This window comes from Nycticebus coucang, chromosome 17, assembly GCF_027406575.1.
Source record: "Nycticebus coucang isolate mNycCou1 chromosome 17, mNycCou1.pri, whole genome shotgun sequence".
NCBI lineage: Eukaryota > Metazoa > Chordata > Mammalia > Primates > Lorisidae > Nycticebus > Nycticebus coucang.
The window spans coordinates 26,672,436-26,693,153 of record NC_069796.1 but is presented as its reverse complement, the minus strand read 5'-3'; the positions used below and the strand labels follow the sequence as shown (position 1 = coordinate 26,693,153).

Here is a 20,718-nt window from a genome sequence, read left to right as displayed (position 1 = left end):
TGGCCTGCTCTTTGTTGTAAAGCATGTGAGTATTTGGTTGCAGTGTGGAGGTCCACAGTTTCAGCTGATCCTCTAGATGAGTATCAGACATTTGTGACTGAAAGGGTGTCTTGATTTGGGTTAGATAGGAGAATGCAGGTTCACAGGAATAGTGGTTGAAAAGCAGGAAAGCATTTTTCAGGCATATATTGAAGATGAGGGTTATTCTACTGAATTTTTTCATTTTTCAATTGAATCTTTCTTAGCATCAAACAATGATTTCAAAATGTCATTTACTGGGGCTCCCTGCTCAGGAACCCCCCCTTCAGTGTGCTGAAGGTTTTGTCTTTTTTCTCCCCTTATCTATCGATAAAATCTGTCTTTTCACATAAATAAATAAATAGTCATTTACTGAGAGCTCAATAAATTCCCTGTATAGTTATTTAGTTGCTTTGGTGATATCAACTAGGTAAGGCTGAAGAATGTGATGTTGTGATTCACAAAGTCAGTGAATTTTTCATCCTATTCTCCAGTTAATAGGACTAGAAAAGCTGTGTATTCTTTACATGATTACCATATATTATCTTGGTCATCAGTGACCTCTGCTAACTAGGGAAAATGTTCCTCCAAAATTTCCTTTTGAAGTGTTTTAAAAGAATATAGCTTTTTTCAGAATGCTTTGTTTTTTGCCACATATCACATATAGGAAAGAAATATTCAGGTCATTTTGATTTGACGTGATATCACACAGAAACGTTGTATTCCTGTAGAAACCTCCTTTCAGTAACTCACATTGCTGATTCTGGTCTTCATAAAATTTAACTGTATGTTGTTACAGAGGTAAAAGTTTGGCTGACACCTGTCCCTGTCATAGCCAACACACTTTAGAGTGATACAGCAGATCCACACTGAATGTCTCATCCTTCAACTTCACCATGTCATGGGTTGCATTTGCAGGAATATGTGTAACAATACTTATAACTTGAAATAGTGACCTTAGCGGAGATTTTGCTGATGCAAGATACAATGAAAAGAAATGAGAAAGTCAAGATCTATTAACTTTTTTTTTTATCTGTGTAATAAACCCTTCATGTTTTCCTGTCATGGAAGGTGCCCCCAAAACTAAATCTATCAAATTCTGTCCAACTTCATGACATTTATCCTGAAAGTTGTTGACGATTGCTATTCCCTGTAGTAGGTTCTCAGTAGTGACCAAAGCAAGTTACTTTTCATAGCAAAGAGAATCTTATGTTATGACCTAAATGAAGTAGAAAATCTGTTCTGAGTCTGCAGTGTCGGTTGATTCATACAAAGTGATGGAATAATATATATTTTCCTTTTGAATTACTGAATGAAGCTGTTTGGTTAAATTGAAGGCCAATTCATGCTATCCATCAGTTATGGTTCTCCATGAAAGAGGCAATTGTTTGTACTTTGAAACGTTATCCGTGTCTAAGCATCTTACAACTTAGACAATGCATTCACAATTGCTACGTCACTGAATGTCTGCCCTTTTTTCCTGAATGTACAAGCTACTTTGTAAGTTGTTTCAGTGGCATTATTTCCAGGTCTTAATTCTGCTTGAAAGAATTGTCTTTGCTTAGTTTTTCATCTTTTAATCTCTGCAGTGCAGATTCTTGCATCTCTCCTTCTAATTTAAAATACAATAGAACCTCCATAGTTGACCACCTCCCTACATTGAATATCTCTTTAATTTGACCTATTTTTTAGAGGCTGGACATGCATCACAAGTACTTTATGGAATTTCCTTATGCTGACTGCCTCCATATGTTGACCAGATTGTTATAGTCCCTTGGGTGGGCGGTGTACAGAGGTTGTCCTGTTATTAGGGTCCTATGAATGTTACAATGCTGATGATCATTGAATTTCTTGTATGTTGATACTACAGTATCACAAAGCAAACAAATCGTTTTATCTTTGGAAGAAACAAGGCAATACTTAAATTTGCAATCCTTACTAAAAAATATGTTTTCTTCCTTCAGCATTCTCTCAGTCGTCTTTTACATGATGGGCTGTAAAGCAGACAACTAAAAAATACTATTGAGCAGTGCAATTATTCACAAATTTCCTTTAAAACAGAAACACGGTGCTCTGTTGTCAAAAACTGTCAACAGACTGGCACATTTGAGCCCCATAAATTTTCGCCAACCAGCCAGGTGCAGAAGTGGTACCAGTCAGGCGGGGGAAGTTACAACTAAATCATGAGTGTAGCAGCCATCAACTTAGCCCTTATGTCTTTACTAATGTTCTAATTGTGCTGGTCAGTCTGGAATGGCTATTTCGTTGTTTTAGTCTTTGGTATTTTAAATTTGTTCACTTGAAAAGTAAAGTGAATATATAAAAGATGAACCAAAATGTATTAATAAAAATAAAAAGAATTCTTCAGAAGGCCACATGTGGCCTTAAGACTTCAAGTCCTCCACCCCAGTCCCAATCGTTAAAAGATCATTTAAATGCACAGTAGACTTACACAAACATCTGTTTCCTCCATGCTGTGGAATTTACAGATATAAGCCTAACAAGCCTATAGTTTGATGCCCAACACAAATGCTGGTGAGCAAACCAAATATTCCCACTAGAGAAAAAAAGCAAAGTGGCTATCCAGTTCTTCTCCACTCCTTTCCCCATAACTTTTTCTATGTCGTCAAAGAGAGAGCTACTATTTTTTTTTTGGTAGGGAATCAGAAATTGCTGCTTCTCCAATCATAGTTTCACCAGTTTCATTCTAATTCCTTTTGTGTGTTTGTAAGGGGTAGGCTTATTTTTATTTGTTGTTATTGTTTAATTTAGAAGTAAACCTTTATCTGCACATATTATTAAATGAGTCTTAAAATCAATACTACAGGAATACACTCTTCCTTTGTTACTTTCCAAGTTTGTGTGCCAAAATATGCTATTAAGATTTTTGTTAAATTGTGTTTCATACATCACCTGCATCAGAATCACCTGAAGAGCTTGTCAAAATGCAGATTCCTGGGCTGTGTACCTGGAGACTTACGTATCTGTGTTTCACTAAGAGCCGTGGTAATATTACATGCCCTTGACAAGGAGCTACTCTTTTATAAGGAAAACGTCACATACAATTTATTTTAGCCAATAAATACTTGCCATTTCAGCTTTGACTGAATTTCTTACCACTGCTTCAAAATCAGTTATTTAACATTTATTTATTTGTCCATTTGAAAAACTTTTTATCATGCCACCAGTAGGTTTGCTAACTTCTAATTATTCTCTGTAATGTACGTGGAGTAAAAATGTTAGTACTCAACTGTTCAAAAGGAGGAATTTAAATTTTAACTGGAGATATTGTCTAAAATATTAAGAGTGGTTATATCTAGATGGTCAGATTACAGGTAATTTTTTTATCTTCTTCTTTATATTCCTCTATTTAAAGTTATTTTCCATACCTATGCATTACTTTTTCAACGAGAGATAAATCTATACAAAGTATGCATGGGAAAAATGCTCGAAGGAAAACACATCAGGTACGAGCTCTGGGTATGTGACAGATGTATACGTGATGTTTATTCTCCTTTGTCTTAAGGGATTTTTAAAAATTATTCATGGAATAGTTATCTTCAGCTGGAGAAATATTGCTCTCTCTAAAATAGAACATCAATTGTGTTTGGTTTACTTGATAAGAACGAGGAGAGAAGTTTATTTGAGGGATTTTATTTGATAAAAACTGTCAAAGCATGTATTGTAAAGAATCAATGTTGATGAGTTTTTTCACACAAGAAACGGTCTTATAGAAATGCAGTGTGTTGCTAAGTACCAGCATAAAATACTGGGCAACGGCATCTCCTTCTAGAACAGTGATTTTCAACCAGTGTGTCATGAGAGGATGTTAGGTGTGACACGAAAATTTTTAAAGATCATTAATTAAATTATTTCTGAAAGAAGTTCAAAGCACAGTAAGTGTGGTTTTTTTTTTTAAACTCTTTTTTTGGATTAACATCATTTAAGTGTGCCATGGAAGTTTAACGATAGGTTCAAGTGTGCCATGAGATAAAAATGTTTGAAAAATGCTGTAATATCAGTAGGTGTGATGGTATTCATTACATATCCCATGAGAAATATACATAGTACAATACTTGACTTACATGCACATACTATACCATGTTGTCATGCGTGCACGTGGAAGTGGGTCAAAGAACGTGCTGCTACAGGGTTTTCAGTCCTCTTTTAAAAAAAAAATACCATAGCAAATGTCTTCAGTATACATAGTCCAGTTATATTTTCTTCAGAGGTAAGAACTCCCCTGTCCACCTTTCCAGACAGCCTGAAGGGGACGTGTTGGCTCAACATCCAGGACAGCCGCTGCGAGGTGAACATCAACGGAGCCACTCTGAAGTCGGAGTGCTGCGCCACGCTGGGCGCTGCCTGGGGAAGCCCCTGTGAGCGCTGCGAGCTAGGTAGGAGCCTTCCCCCTCATCTGGGGCTCTGCTTGTTTTTAAGATCATTTACTCTCAGGGAAATATTACCTTTTCTAGCTAAATATTTTCACCTCTTAAAATGTATATTTGGTTTATGCTGTTTGCTGCTATGGTAAACCTTCTAAATACCTTTAGACCTTCTAAATAGTTTATGCAAGGAAGGGAACCAGCTAGAATCTAGCTGTGAGGTAATCTGCAACCTCTAGGGTCCTTGTTAGCATGTGCTCCTGTAGGACACGATGACTTTCCCTTGAATCGTTTTTGGGGGTTTTTTGTTTGTTTTATATCGAGTCTCACTCTTGTCACCCTGGTGGAATGCCATGGTGTCATTGTAGGTCAAAGCAACTTCAAACTCCTGGGTTCAAGCAATCCTCTTGGCTCAGCCTCCTAAGAAGTTGAGACTACAGACATGTGCCACGGAGCCCAGCTGGTTTATTTCTATTTTTAGTAGAGATGGGGTCACATGCTTGCTCAGGCTGGTCTTGAACTCCTGAGCTCAAGAAATCCACCCACCTGAGCCTCCCAGAGTGCTAGGATTATAGGGGTGAGCCACCATGTCTGGCCTGAATCTTTTGTTTACTTGTAATTCAGTTGTCAATGTGAAAGCAAAAGAAATTATAGAAAAAGTTATAAGAATCTCAATATGGACCACAATGGAGTTACTACCAAATTAAAGTTGGGACAGCCAAAGTCCTCAGGCTCCCAAACCCCTTTGATTTAGTTCTGTTAGATTTCATTATACTGTTTCTTGAGCTCCAGACAGTTACATTTTCTTTTATAATAAAGAAAAAATGTGTCCTGTTCTTCTTACAGACACAGCTTGCCCAGGAGGGTTTGCCAGGATTAAAGGTGTTACTTGTGAAGGTGAGTGTATTCTTGAGTGATACTGTAAATTTTTGGAGCAGTGGGTAAAATTGTCGCTGTCCTACTTTGGATAGTTGTCAAAAACCTTGAGATTTCAATGAGAATGCTCAAAGTGATCAAAAAATGCTTTAGCATAATACTCTTAGAAAACATGTTAGAGTTTCCCACTTCTCCTCTTTAAGCAGTCGGGTGAATTTCACAGGGACATCACTTGCCCATATGACCCAGAACAGCTGGAGAAGGAGCATGTCTGGGCTGTGTTTTATGGACGGACGAGGCTGGGGTCATTTTCACAGCTGGTGCTAGGAAGGTGGGTGGCTGGGTTGTGGAATATTTCTGCTTAACTTGAATAATAATGCACATTGTATGGGAGATTGAGTAGGCCGTGCAGGAAGTAAGACTACACCTGCTTTTTGTATTTGTAACATCTTTACCCCTCTGCTTGCTGCGTTTCCCTGCAGATGTTAATGAGTGTGAGGTGTTTCCTGGCGTCTGTCCGAATGGACGCTGTGTCAACAGCAAAGGATCTTTTCACTGTGAGTGTCCTGAAGGCCTCACATTGGACGGAACTGGCCGTGTGTGCTTGGGTAAGACTCAGGCCCTTACCTATGTTAGGCATATGTACGTTATTCTTTGGGCTGTGGCTAGTCCAAAACTACTGATTCTATACTTGGGAAAACTTGCTTTAAATGAGATAGTTGGGGGGAAATCACTAGAGAATGCTCTAAAAGTGAATGTGTTTAAGTGAAATAAAGTCCATTTAATACAGAAACTTGGTACTGCTTAAAAATGTATCCTGGAAGTTTTCGATTTCATTAATCAGGTACTTAAGACAGGTTCAAGCTTTCACACCAAGTTAATATAAGGAAACTGTATTTTGAACACAGAAGAAAAATTGGAGACTAGGATTTGTGCAGCTCACCTTTACCAGCTCATTGCAGCTGCACTCTTAAGACAATGTGGAAAGTTATGGGCAAAGTTATATTGCTTCTCTTGGAAAACATTAACCAATCCTGGTCTTTTCTTTGCCATCTTTAAAGTTTTCTTAATGCTTTATGTTTTAAAAATTTTTAATGTGCAATCTTTTTTAACACCACAATGTAAGGATGATGAATTTGATCTTGTTCTTTATTAATGTCATATTTGATTGAACTTGAATTTCATGATTGAAAAACAGATCTCTATTAATTTTTATTGTATGTAAATAATTGGTTTTCATTTAATTAAAGGGATATTTTCTCAGTAAGCTACAGAACCGTAGATTTCCATTGTGAGACTGCTTTATACAGGTTTATATGTGAAATTAAAGCATACAGATGAAGCATGTTCAAAGGTAGTGTTATGTGCAGTGATTTTTAAAGTATTTCAATATATAAGTGAATTTTTAAAAAATTAGTAATAAGAAAAAAATTTACAATAGCATTCAGCTATTATAATTTGGGGCAGCATATTTTAAATCTGGACAGAAAACATGACTATAGATCATATGAAATTATTTAGAAAGCATAATATCCAAAGTATAAAAATAAAGGAATATTATTTTCAGGTTTTTCATTATTTTAAAAATTTTCTTAGAATTATCTGCAACATTTTGGAAAAAATTAAGTATCCTTTGAAAATGACAAAATAATAGTATCAGTATATCAAATGACTGATGAAATCAAAGAGCCTTCAGTAACCAAAGGATGTAATGTATGAGGATGTATCATTGACTGTAAATTATCACTCAACAAGACAAATATTTAATAGCATCATTCAGAAACAAAGCCTTTGTAATATTGCAAAGGGAGATATTGACTTTTTCATCCTTGTACTTTGTTTAAATGTTTCTGTCACTACTTGAAGCATGCTACATTCATTCACTCCGTCTGGGGAATGTGAGAAAGTTTCGAGAAGAGGTTGGCCTATGAAAGTGTAAAATATTCTGAGAACAAAGTTGTGGTGAATTGCTCTGAAAGAGCTGCGTCTAAATCAGGGATCCCAAATTTAAACGTGTGCAGAGGCCAGGCGGGTCAGGCAAGTGAGTGAAGTGACAGTGGGAGGGGGCAGAGACTGTAGCCAACTGCAGGGCACGTGGACCATCCAGAGGTTTCCAGATTCTTCTCCTAATTTCTGTGCAAGTCAATCAAAGCATTTATAGACCTTAGGTGACCAGCATTCTGACTGCTTTGATTCCTGGTGTAAATACTGATACCAGACTCAGTAGTAAAGACACAGGATTACTCTTCCAGGCTGTTGTAACTTTTTACATACTTAGTTCAGATATCTTTTTCCCCCTCAATTTATCCCAGAAGGGCTTCTTGAGCAAACTATGTTGGTGACCTCAGAAACAGTGCGACGTAGGCCAGAGTTCTGGGGCCACCTGTACTTACATAAGACTTCCACATGTTGGGAAGATCCTTACTTTTCTTGGTGTTGGATGGATCTGGCTATAACTGAGACCCACTCCTGGGAGCCTTGTGCTAATGAGACCTCTCTGGGCTACCATCCCACTTTATACTGCCAAAGAGTGTGGCTTTGGTTATTGATAATACGATACAGAAGGCAGAATCACCTTCTGTGGATACCTGTATTTGATCAACTGAATTCAATAAAATTTTGCCATAGTCATTATGCAGCCTTAAAGAAAGATGGAGACTTTACCTCTTTCATGTTTACATGGATGGAGCTGGAACATATTCTTCTTAGTAAAGTATCTCAAGAATGGAAGAAAAAGTACCCAATGTACTCAGCCCTACTATGAAACTAATTTGGGGCTCTCACATGAAAGCTATAACCCAGTTACAACCTAACAATAGGGGGAAGTGGGAAAGGGAGGGGAGGGAGGGGGGTGGTGGGTAGAGGGAGGGGGATCGGTGGGATCATACCTGTGGTGCATCTTACAGGGGTATTTGTGAAACTTGGTAAATGTAGAATGTAAATGTTTTGGCACAGTAGCTGAGATAATGCCAGGAAGGCTATGTAAACCATTGTGATGAAAATGTGTCAAATGGTCTATGAAGCGAGTGTATGATTCCCCTGTATACAGTTATGATTTAATAAAAAAAATAAATAAATAAATAAAAATAGGAACTTTTTTAGTACTTAACAATGTATATAACCCTAAACTTAAAGGCAGTCGCTAAAGTTGTCGTTGCGTTTGGTTTACAACTTGAAAGAATTAGTATTGATGGTACTAAAATAGTAAACATAATTTTATATGTGTGCATGTTCATCATAAACCTCTTTCCCTCTGTCAAACAGCTGCAGGTTCCAGAAAAGATTTAATGCCTTGACATGCTCTTATCAATTAATCATATTATTTAATTAAGGGAAACTGTTTATGAACTCATTATCCAGATATGTAATTAAATAGCAAAATGCTTGACTGTAATTTGGAAACCAATCTGCTGGCTACCAGATGAGTGCGTTATTTCTGACCAGGCTGCTCTGCCTCTGTTCCTGACACAGTTGATGTTCTCAGGGCCTGGCCAGCACAGGCCAAGCACTGAAATGCTGGTCTGTATAGAAGTTGAAAGGAAAATGGGACATCTAAACAAATAATTTGTCTCCTTCATGGGGAAAATTCACATAATCCATGGAAAGACCATGATGCAAAAGGTAAAAACTTTAAATGCAAAAGGTAACAACTTTAAAGACAGAAAAAACTTTAAATCTAATCACATTTTTTTTCTTTTGGAAGGCGAGCTTGAATAGTTGTACCAAATTGGCAGATAGATTACAGCTGATCATTGACTCTGACTAGTATCTGATTGGGCTGCTCAAAAGCCTCTTTAAGCAGCAGTGCAGGGAAGAAGAGGAATCTATCAGTAAAATTGCCCTGCTCTTTCTGGAGGGAGCAAGGCAAAAAGGAGGTCACAGGCGACGACATGAAGCCGTCATGTCATGAGGGAACCTTTCCTTCCTGTTTCTGGTGAGAATTAAGTTACACAAAGGGAAGTCCACCTTTGCTATCCTTAAATGACTGATGTTGTGGTGTCCAAGCCAGCGGCCAGGGCTGTGCCTCACTCACCCCGGTGCTGAGCAGATGCTCCTGTGAGAATGTTCTTTGAATGTCTCAGCGCACCCTCACGCTGTGACTTTGCTGTTGGTGCAGATGTTCGCACGGAGCAGTGTTACCTCAAGTGGGATGAAGACGAGTGCGTCCACCCTGTTCCCGGGAAGTTCCGCATGGACGCCTGCTGCTGTGCGGTCGGGGCGGCATGGGGCACCGAGTGCGAGGAATGCCCCAAACCTGGCACCAAGGAGTATGAGACCCTCTGCCCCCGGGGGCCTGGCTTTGCTAACCGGGGGGATGTTCTCACCGGGCGGCCGTTTTACAAAGGTAACTAACTGCTCACAGAGCTTGGACCCTCTGCTCCAACAGCACCCCTTCCATGTTCTCCGAGAACCGATTTTGCTTTAAACCTTTAACTCCCCAGTTTGTTTTCTTGATTTAAACCTATGTCATGACCAACCTTCTAGTCCAGGAGCATAAATCAGAGACTGTCAGTCCTGCCCTTGAGACCTCCTTCCTCTGCTTTCCTTCCACAACCTGATATGGTAGCCCTGATAACTACATCTGCAGCAAAAAGCTGCCCATCTCTGCTCACCTTTACAAAACAAATGGCAGAGATAAAGGGATCACAACTCTTGCACTGAGAATATAGAACCTTGCTCACAGTTGAAACTTTTTGTGCCGGGTCGATATGATCATTGAAGAATTTGATCCCCTTCATTTTATTGGGTGTATTAACTCAAAGTGATAGGATAATTAACTTAAAGGGATGGGCCTATGTTTCTGTATCACCCAGCCCAACATTTGATTTTACTTTATTCTACTTTTAGATATCAATGAATGCAAAGTGTTTCCAGGAATATGTACCTATGGAAAGTGCAGGAATACCATTGGAAGTTTCAAGTGCCGTTGCAATAGTGGCTTTGCCCTGGACATGGAGGAGAGAAACTGCACAGGTGAGATGATTCTGCGGCTTTATGGGCTGAACTCTGGCTCTCTTGCTTTTGCTCTGTTTGAACATACTGCCTTCCAAAGCCCAGGCTCTTACTGAGAACGTGTAAGCTGTTATTTTTATTTCTTGTCCCTACACTTAAATCAGTTCTCCACATAGATTTGTTGTGAGAGAGCTGCGAAATAGCACAAATGGCCAAAAATATGATTTTCAAAGCAATAGGAGTGCCAAAGGCTGCAGCCATTAACTCCGTAACAAGTATATGTATAGCAATGAGTGTATGCGCAAAGATTTTAAAGTTTGTAATAGAGAAATTATGACCTTTTTTTCACCTGTGGACAAAATTCTTAATAATTAGGCTTCAGTCACCATCCAGATCCATAACCATTCTCTTGAGTGTGAAAAAATAGGACCTTTCACATTTTTCTATTAGACAATGTAACAAATTATTCCAAACACTTGAATTGCATGTCTAAGCTCTCACTCTCAGGACTCTCCATCTTCGCCTTGTCTGTAGAATGTCGCCTCGTCTCCCACCTTCCCACCTGTTCCTTCACCATCTCCCTGGGACTGTCCCTCCTGTGGTCTCTGAAGGCCAGTCCCAGCGCTTCATCCCCTCCCCACAGCTTTTTGGCTCTGGCTGCTGAGCTGTGCTGGGGAAGAGCTGCCTGGGACTCTGCTCACCTCCCAGCCCTCGCAGCTGCTCGGCACCCTGGCGTTCACCTCCACCCATCACTTCCCGAATTTCTCATCTCCCCGTCTGTCTCCAGGCTTCTTTACTGGGAATAACATGATCGGCAGTCCTCTTCTCGTACCGCCTCCTCCCTCGTAGTAAAATCCCCCCTTTTATTGAATCTTAACTGTGTACATTACGGGGTACAAGGTGCTGCTTTGATATACAATGTGGAATGCTTAAATCAAACTGATGAACATAGCCACCCTCTCACTTATCTGTTGTGGTAAGACATTTATACTATATTCTTAGTAGTTCTGAAAGGTACCGTTGCATTATGACATGAAACTATAAAAATACCAGAAGAGGGTTCAGGGAAAACGCTTGAAGAAATTGGTGGGGGAAAATATTTTATGAAGAGGACTCCCTTGGCAAATGGAGGCAGCACCAAAAATATATTACTGGGAAGTGAGCAAGCTAAAATCCCCTTTCCTTCTGCCTCTGCCTGTGCCCCGGCCAGAGACGGAGGCTGTTGTTCCTCCTCGCTTTCTGTTAACCCTCCACTTTCTTTCTGTCCATGCTCCGTCTGGGCGGACTGGCTCCCCTCTCTCCAGCGTCTCCACCTCTTCCCTTGGTTCCTCCCCTTCAACTCAAGTCCAAGGTGTTTCCCTGGCCCCTCTTTTCTCTCACGCACCCCTCCTGTGTTCCTACTGCTGCCTCTCACACCCCCCTTCCAACCAGACGCTTGTTCTATAATTTTGACTTTGTCCTCCCTCATTTGGGTGCACATTCTCCTGCACCTCGCTGCTGGGCAGACCTCTCCGTCAAATCTTGTTTTCTCTCGGTTTCCATGGCACCTCCCCGTCGTGATCATCCTTCTTTGCCTATGATGTTTCCTCCCATAGCTCCAGGGATTCTTCCTGTCTCTTCTCCCTTGGGTATTTGCCAAAGTCCTCCGTCCTCTCTGCCTCCCAGAGTTTCCTGATGCATCACGACTCCAGGATGGCATCGCCCACCCTCTGCCCCTCTACTTTTCCCAAGTTTCCTTTCCACATTTCTAGCTTCTATCTGGACAACTTCTCTTTGTCCCAACTCCCCACTCCTGCTACCCCCACTGACTTTCTTCTATTAGGGAAACTTACTTTCCTGTCCTGTTAGGAGTATAATTTTGCTCAGGACTGAAACCTCCAATTTAATTTTGACATCTCCCTCTCCTGAAGGACAAGTGAAAAAATTACTCAAATTCTTCTGTCAAAATGGCTATTTCAGGGACTTTTGGTATTTCTTCTGGACACAGGTGCAAGTTAAACTCTTTGGGAATTACACTCTGAGACAGAGATTAGCATGCAGCAAGCTTATTAGGGATTCTTCTTGGGATCAACCACTAAGTAGGGAAGGGAAATGGCAGAAGTGAGCAGGAGAAGTTGGTCTGTGGCTTTGTCCCACGGAAGGCTTCAGCCTGTGCCATCAGGACTGTGTTGAATTATGTACCTGCATGACCAGTCATGAGATCCAGCTGTCCAGAGAAGCAGAGAAGAGGTCCCATTAGGACTGTCGGCCTCTGAGGGCTCTGCCAGAAAAGCTCTCAACAGCTGGGGGAGAGAAGAGCAGAAGTAAGTCCCTCCTCCCCAAAGGGGGACCTGGGTGTCATAACACAGTCCCCGTTACATCTCCAACACCTCTAAGACCTTCCATCCTGTTAAGTTTTCACAGTCAGATCCTTCATTGTCATAACCCCTGAGTTTATCATCCTTAAACAGGGCTTATACTGTGTGACTTCCCAGAAAACAACCTCCAGGGACTCAAGAAATCTGAGACCTGGACAGGCAGGCCCAGGGTGATTCCAGTTCTCGCCCCGTCTCCTTATGTTTTCTGAAGGCCCTACATGCAATAGATGGCAGACAGACTGTACTTAGGTATCTGATCCTAGGGTTCCCACTCTGTGACGCTCACACCACATCACACTAGCCAAAAATTGTCCTCACTCCACCAAAGGACGTACTCTACATCCCTCATACGGCTCCTACCACCAGGTCCTAGATGCTGATGGATAGAAACCAAGAGAATTAGCTACTTCATTGAATCCATGAATTCTATTACTACGTTTGTTTAAAAGAAAGCACTTAAGATGGAGACTTTACCTCTTTCATGTTTACATGGATGGAGCTGGAACATATTCTTCTTAGTAAAGTATCTCAAGAATGGAAGAAAAAGTATCCAATGTACTCAGCCCTACTATGAAACTAATTTATGGCTTTCATATGAAAGCTATAACCCAGTTATAACCTAAGAATAGGGGGAAGGGGAGAGGGAGGGGAGAGAGGGGGGAGGATGGGCGGTGCATCTTATAAGGGTATATGTGAAACTTAGTAAATGTAGAATGTAAATGTCTTAACACAATAACTAAGAAAATGCCAGGAAGGCTATGTTAACCAGTGTGATGAAAATGTGTCAAACGGTCTATAAAACCAGTGTATGGGGCGGCGCCTGTGGCTCAGTGAGTAGGGCGCCGGCCCCACATGCCGAGGGTGGCGGGTTTGGACCCAGCCCCGGCCAAACTGCAACAAAAAAATAGCCGGGCGTTGTGGCGGGCGCCTGTGGTCCCAGCTGCTTGGGAGGCTGAGGCAGGAGAATTGCGTAAGCCCAAGAGTTAGAGGTTGCTGTGAGCCGTGTGACGCCACAGCATTCTACCAGAGGGTGGTACAGTGAGACTCTGTCTCTACAAAAAAAGATTTAAAAAAAAAAAAAAAAAAAAAAAACAGTGTATGGTGCCCCATGATCTCATTAATGTACACAGCTATGATTTAATAAAAAAAAAAAAAGAAGAAAGCACTTACATTTTTTATGTCCTGTCATTGGAGAAATAAATAAAGACTACAAGCTGGGAGAAAGCAGCAGTTGAGGCCCTCCAGAGAGCATGCACAAATTATGTCCTGACTAAATCCTCAGATAGAAAAACACCAAAATTAAATTCATCAAAACAGCAAAATTAAATTCATCAAAATAAAGAGACAGTGACAGAAACATTGTCCCTACTCTGACACATTTTTAAATGTAAAACTTTTAATTTCTAAACTAAAAACTTTTTGTACCTAATGTTTTCACAAACATTTCACATATAATAGATACAACTGCTTTCTTGAGAAATCTTTATTGAAAAATCTTAGTTTAGGGCATGGGAGATTTCTCAGAGAGTCCTGTTTTTGAGCATATAGATGCTTCTATTGAAGGTTCTTCTTTGCTAAAATGTATAAACAGTGACGAACACACAAACATCATTTTTATTTTTTTTAAATGCTAGAGTAGTCAGTTCTGCACATTTGACAGTGACACAGAAACCCCACACAGGCCTCCTCCCTGGCCCTGCTGTGCGTGTGCTCTCTGGGTGAAAGTCAGTCTGCTGTGTCTGCTGTGGGGACTGTCCCTCAGGGGTGCTCAGAGGCAGGTCCCTGTCTTCACACGCTCCCACCTACAGTGGGCCTGGGCTGTGCAGCAGGACCCTGGTGCCCGAGTCACACGTGGGCCTTCATTCAGCCACTCACTAGCTGCTGCCTCATTCAGCCCATCCCGCGGTTGCTGAGTCCTTCTTTCTCTTCATTTCTAAGCTATAAAGAGAAATCCACAACTCAGAATTCTCTGAGGCAAAAAGGCACCCCCTGCCCGTTGGCCGTGGCAGTTTTGGCAGTTGACGAAAGGAATGCCCCTGCAGCCCTGTCCCCTCTGTGTGATCTGACAGCATTTCCTCATACCATTACCCACTGATTTCCCCAGTGTTTCCCATGTGTGGCACCTTCACGTGGAAAGCCAAATCCATCTCACTCTATTTTTTTTATCTCTTTTAAACTGTGGCAATTAGACATTGACGAGTGCAGGATTTCTCCCGACCTCTGTGGCAGTGGCATCTGTGTCAACACGCCGGGCAGCTTCGAGTGTGAGTGCTTCGAAGGCTACGAAAGCGGCTTCATGATGATGAAGAGCTGCATGGGTAAGCACCCTCGCTCCCTGGCCAGTCGGGAGACCGCCCAGCACAGGCCCGTCTGCGCACCTGTGCTCAGCGCAGGGCTGGGAACGACATGCTTGGCCAGAATCTGAGGTGACAGAGAAGAGATGTAAATGCCAGGCAGGAGGTCTGCTCCTGGTAGCTCTCAGGACGCCCCGACTCTTGATCCCTTAATGGGGATGAGATACTGAGACCAGGGCCTGCTTATCCACAGAATCCAAAATCAGTGCTCATAGCTAATTACTTAGAAAGGAGTCACTCAAAAACTCATGGCACACAGGTGGCACCTGTGGCTCAAAGGAGTAGGGTGCTGGCCCCATATGCCAGAGGTGGCAGGTTCAAACCTGGCCCCAGCCAAAAACTGCAAAAAAAAAAATTCATGGCATTAGGGCTGATATGGAGGCTCATGCCTGGAATCCCAACAATTTGGGAGGCCAAGGCCGGAGGATCTTTTGAGGATGGGAGTTCGAGACCAGCCTGGGCAACACAGTGAGACCCCATCTCTACAAAAAACAAAATGAAACGATAAGAATGTGTGGCTCTGTTTGGTGGCCCCCACGTTTGTATTCAGTCATGCTTGTCCTATGTTAATGTCCTTATCTGTGTGCTGGTACGACCCGATTTGGTTTTCTCAGCCTTTCAGCTGGGACTTCATTTTTCAGTGACTTATAGGACTTAGCTCGAAGGGTGTAGTAGGTTAGGAGTCTAAGATTTTTCTTTCACTTTGATTTGAGATACAGATACCAGAATAACTGACAAGAATGTGTGATATCATGAGTCTAGGATGGTAAGAAGCAAATATTGTTTTTTTGTGAGCCTGCTCACTTCACGCAAGTTAATTTCTTGATCGTTAACTATCTTTGAGGGAAGGATTTTTAGTTTTGTTGCTGGTAGTAGAAAATGTGAGGAGAGCGTTATCCCACCTGCTGGGACGCTCATCTCTAGAATTGGAGTCCCACACTTAGCTAACATTCTTTCTCCCATGCTGTATGCGTGAATCCTTTTTCTTCCGAGTTCTTTAATGGATCTCACGTTTTTACCTTTCAGACATTGACGAATGTGAACGTAACCCTCTCCTTTGTAGGGGTGGCACCTGTGTGAACACCGAGGGTAGCTTTCAGTGTGACTGCCCACTGGGACACGAGCTGTCACCATCACGTGAGGACTGTGTGGGTGAGTCTGTCCCCTGAGCACAGCTGGTAAAGATCAGAGCTCAATGATGGCAAACCAGTTGTTTGGGGGCGCATGAAATCTAGCTTCTTGAAGTTGGAAATTCAGATTACCTACATCTGGATGCAGGCTGTGTCACTAGAGGATGCTTTAGTGACACACTCAAATGTTGTGATGTTATTACTGGTTAACTTTTTTTCCCTTACAAGCCCATGGGACTGGCTCCAGTGTGAGGGACCCTAGGAAAGGCCCTGTACTTCCATTCCCCCCAGCAGGAGACAGGAGAAAAACTGCCCCTGTGCCTTGGGTATCCTCCAACCTCCTCCCCATCCACTCAGGCAGAGTCCACACTGCACCCCGGAGTCTACTCAGGGCTCTGCTGTTGCATGTGCCTCATTTCTCATAGAAGCACCACAGTCTCTTCACTGGCCCTGAGCTCAGCAAAGGGATGCAACTAGGCTAATGGCTGGTCTTACAGCCTTTCAACCTATTGCTTTCCACAGTACATGGAGGCCTCTGGGCTCACCCTGTCCTAGCACACTGGCTTTATAACTTGGATGTAGGCAGGAAGCATTTTCTTCACAGGAACTCTTTCTTGAAACTATAAGCAAATAAAACAGCTTAACATAGAGCAGATCACACACCATGTTTTAAAAAATAATTTGATAGTGAATGATGCCCCATGATCATATCAATGTACACAGCTATGATTTAATAAAAATAAAAAAATAAAAAATAATAATTTGAGTATACTTTCCCAGTATGTGTGTGTGTACACAAGGTGTCCATAAAGTTCATGTGCAATTTTACAGTAGTCACCAAGTATAAAATGTTTGCCCACTTTAAACTGCACACAAACTTGATGGACACCCTGTATCTATCTGAAAGCCAAATGCATTGCTCTGTTATTGTATGGGGTGAATCTAAAATCACAGACTAAACAGACATTTAAAAAAGATGCATGAGGAGGTTTTAAATGTTTTTTTATTTCATTTTAATAGGGGTACAGAAAGTTTTTCCACACTGATAAGTAGAGAATGTTTATTCGTGGCCGAGCGTAGTGAGGTACAGGGATTCAGACATCTGTTTCTAAGTCTGGGCACTTTGTTTCAATGGATCTTCTAGCTGAAAAAAACGTACCACTCTAAGGTGTAACGGACAATGAAAAATATGTATTTTGTGCAATATAGAGTATGTGTTTCTGTACAGTGTAAAATCTGTACTTAGTGGTCATGATTGTCCGTCCACGCCCTCTAGTCTTCTCGGTCGTTGTGAAAATTGCAGTTTCTTGTTGTAGCTGATAAAATCCTTGTTGTTTTTACCTGATCTGGTGTTGGCTAGTAGCTCGCGTAAGGAAGTTGGTTCTCTTGCTGCTGCTCGTCGTTGCATTATGGGTCCTAGCTTGGTCCACAGATCTTGGCTTGGATTTTTTTTTTTTTTAAGGTATCCACCCATCTTATAAGAGTTTATTTTAAAACAGGAAAGGCTATCTGTAGATGCACCCGTTCCGGCTCACTAAACACAGTGTGATGAAAACAAATGCACAAGCCAGGGCCCTGTTGTCAGACCTGTGCTTTGTGGAACTGCTTTCTGGAGAAGAGCTGCCTTCTCTCAGGATGCTTCAAGTGGTCCAGGAAGCTCTTGGCCAGCTCCCAAAGGCCAGCTGAGCATGCTGGTGTAGATTCACAGATGACCTAGTAGGAAGCTTCGTTGCTGGCATGTGCCCAGTCTGTGGACGATAGCTCCTACCAGTCGTATGTGGCTATATTCATTCGATTTGAGTTAAATAACACTAGAAATTTCTTAGTCATAGTATCCACATTTGCAGCGCTCAGCACCACATGCTATAATGTCTTGGACAGAACAGATAGGTAGCATTTCCATCATTGTTTGAAGTTCCACTGGACGGCACTGTTGTTGACAGAAATAATAAAAATTCCAGCATTTTCTTTGAACACTACAGATCGGTAGTTGTGAACGGTGGCCCCAGGGTAGCATGTTCTTGATGGTTTTTAGGGTTTGGTTATTGCATAAAACATTAATTCTGTGTATCTTTTGTAGATCTCAATGAGTGCTCCCTGAGCGACAATCTGTGCAGAAATGGGAAGTGTGTGAACATGATTGGAACCTACCAGTGCTCTTGCAATCCTGGATACCAGGCCACGCCAGACCGCCAGGGCTGTACAGGTGAGGGAGCCCAGGAAGGTCTGACATTGTGTGTCTCAAGTCCATCTAGGAAAGCTTCTGTAAAGAAGCCCATGTGTGTCCTTTGCCCCCAGAATGAATTTGCGAATGGTGCCGATCGCAGATGGTTTGTTGGTTTTTCAGAGTACTCAACTGGTCTTGCTATAGAAATTGCTCTCAATTTTATAGTTAGTCTATTCCTGAGTCCTTTCATCTTCCAGCACTGGAGTTAAATGTAGAATCTCATCTAAAAAACAGAAGGAGGAAAGACTAATGGTGGTGCACTACATCAGCACCCAAGCCATACAAGCAGTTCCTGTTTAAAGACAAGAAAAATGCTTTATCTTTTGCATTTAAGGAAAGCCTCACATATAACGTGGTTTGCAACGTTGTTTTCATAGATATCGACGAATGTATGATAATGAACGGAGGCTGTGACACCCAGTGCTCTAACTCGGAAGGGAGCTACGAGTGCAGCTGCAGTGAGGGTTACGCCCTGATGCCGGACGGCAGGTCGTGTGCAGGTAGAGAAGGAAGACCGCAGACTCTGTGCATCGCTATGATGTTATCACTCAAATGTGGCTCCAGATGCTCCTGGTGGGGCCTGGATGGGCAAAACTTTTGAGATTGACGAAAGCCATTCTTGTTCTCATTTGATGTTCCTTTTGTGTCACCAGATATTGATGAATGTGAGAACAATCCTGATATCTGCGATGGCGGCCAGTGTACCAACATCCCCGGAGAGTATCGCTGCCTCTGTTACGACGGCTTCATGGCGTCCATGGACATGAAAACCTGCATTGGTGGGTATTGTGTGGAAAGGGTTAGCATGTATACGCACACACGCATACGGACGAGAAGAGGGAGGCTTTCTCAGTTATTTTAAAAATGTAAACCGTTTTATTTGAGCTATAAAACTTAAAAAAGAAGATTTATTTATTTGGGAAAAAGAATCTTTAAAGACAATTGATATTTGCAACACCGTCCTTTGCACATACTAACTGCTAACCAGATATTGAAACTAAATCTTCTAGATGTGAATGAGTGTGACCTGAACTCCAACATCTGCATGTTTGGGGAATGTGAGAACACAAAGGGATCCTTCATCTGCCACTGTCAGCTGGGCTACTCCATGAAGAAGGGGACCACGGGGTGCACAGGTGGGTTCAAGCTTGGATCCTCCAAGCTTCAGTTTCTTTAGGTTTCGAAGGCCAACCTTGCCTCACTAGACCAATTACCCACCAGGCCGTGCCCTCGGGGAGGACGGCTAGTTGACCCATAGTGTGTGTGACCCATTTGGCCGGTCGCTGTGGCCGCACACTGTCTGACCACCCACAGGCTGTGTGTCCTGACAGAGTGGGCGGGAGTGGAGTCTGGTGCCCAAGGCTCTGATGTGCTGCAGGTGGCTGGGAGCAGCACTGGCTTTCTGAGAATGACCACGGCCCAAATGGAAGATGTCCATAAAGAGGCAGCACCAGAGAGCCCGGGCAGCAGGAAGAGCCCAGCTTCTGTTTGTCTTTCTTTGCGTTTCTTCTGAACTACTGAAAATTAATCTCCAGTTCCGTTTGGACTCCTCCCCTTCTGCTCCCCACACTGCACCCCCTCTTTGCTGTGCCCTCTCTAGTTGCTTTCCTCTTTCCTATACCCAAATTGCCTCTCCCTTTTTTTCTCTTTACTTTGGTTCTTTGCTCCTCCTGTCCACGTTGTCTCTTATTCCTTTTCTCTACAAAATACTTTCAGCCTTTTGCATATGCCTGGGCCTAGGAAGTGCTAGGGTGAAGGTTTTGGACCAGATTATTTATCAGTGCTCAATGTAAAGCCCCTATATACTGTTTGGCTAAAGGCAACAGGTGGGTGGCTTCAGCTGCAACCCAGCCTGAAAGCTGGGGTGAGCTCCTCCACCAAGGGGAGGGGAAGTGATGAAAGCAGGTGTGGCCGTCTGCATGCTCGCCACTGGCAAAGGCCCCGTTAATGCAAAGGCAGTCATGCGGGTGGGATTTCAGCAGGTGCAGTATGGATTCACTGGACTAGGTGGGACAGATTACTCTGCACAGTCTAGCAAGACGTGAGGAACCACATGTATGTAGTTTATGCATACACATGTATGTGAGTGTGTCTACGATGCCATGTATGATCTATATCCCCACACAAATCCACACTGGGGAAAGCATCTCGTCACTTTCCAGATAACATTTCCAGTGAATATTTTTCTACCTTCTCAAATAAATAGAAAAATAAAAACAACTAAATGATAGTTTTGAGCTCTATCAAGATATGTTGATTTTTAAAATGACTGATGATTGTGTAATTTTAAAAAGATAATGGACTGTTATTTTTTTTAAGTTAGGCTTACTTTTATAATCATGAAAAATGTGTAGTAAATATTAATAGAAATATCACAGGCTTTTTTTTGGAGTAAGATTTCTCTTGACATCTACAAGC

The 20,718-nt window shown here is 42.0% G+C and overlaps 1 protein-coding gene across 1 annotated transcript in view; it reads left to right on the top strand.

Annotated features, from left to right (window-relative positions):
• Positions 1-20,718, top strand: part of FBN2 (fibrillin 2) — a 267,961-nt gene that overhangs the window by 188,249 nt on the left and 58,994 nt on the right. Inside the window, exons 21-31 of the mRNA XM_053567017.1 lie at positions 4,278-4,415; positions 5,250-5,300; positions 5,762-5,887; positions 9,397-9,624; positions 10,128-10,253; positions 14,779-14,907; positions 15,970-16,095; positions 18,154-18,279; positions 18,678-18,800; positions 18,954-19,079; positions 19,311-19,436. Coding sequence (XP_053422992.1) covers positions 4,278-4,415; positions 5,250-5,300; positions 5,762-5,887; positions 9,397-9,624; positions 10,128-10,253; positions 14,779-14,907; positions 15,970-16,095; positions 18,154-18,279; positions 18,678-18,800; positions 18,954-19,079; positions 19,311-19,436 — 1,425 coding nt within the window. The remainder of the gene's footprint in view (positions 1-4,277; positions 4,416-5,249; positions 5,301-5,761; positions 5,888-9,396; positions 9,625-10,127; positions 10,254-14,778; positions 14,908-15,969; positions 16,096-18,153; positions 18,280-18,677; positions 18,801-18,953; positions 19,080-19,310; positions 19,437-20,718) is intronic.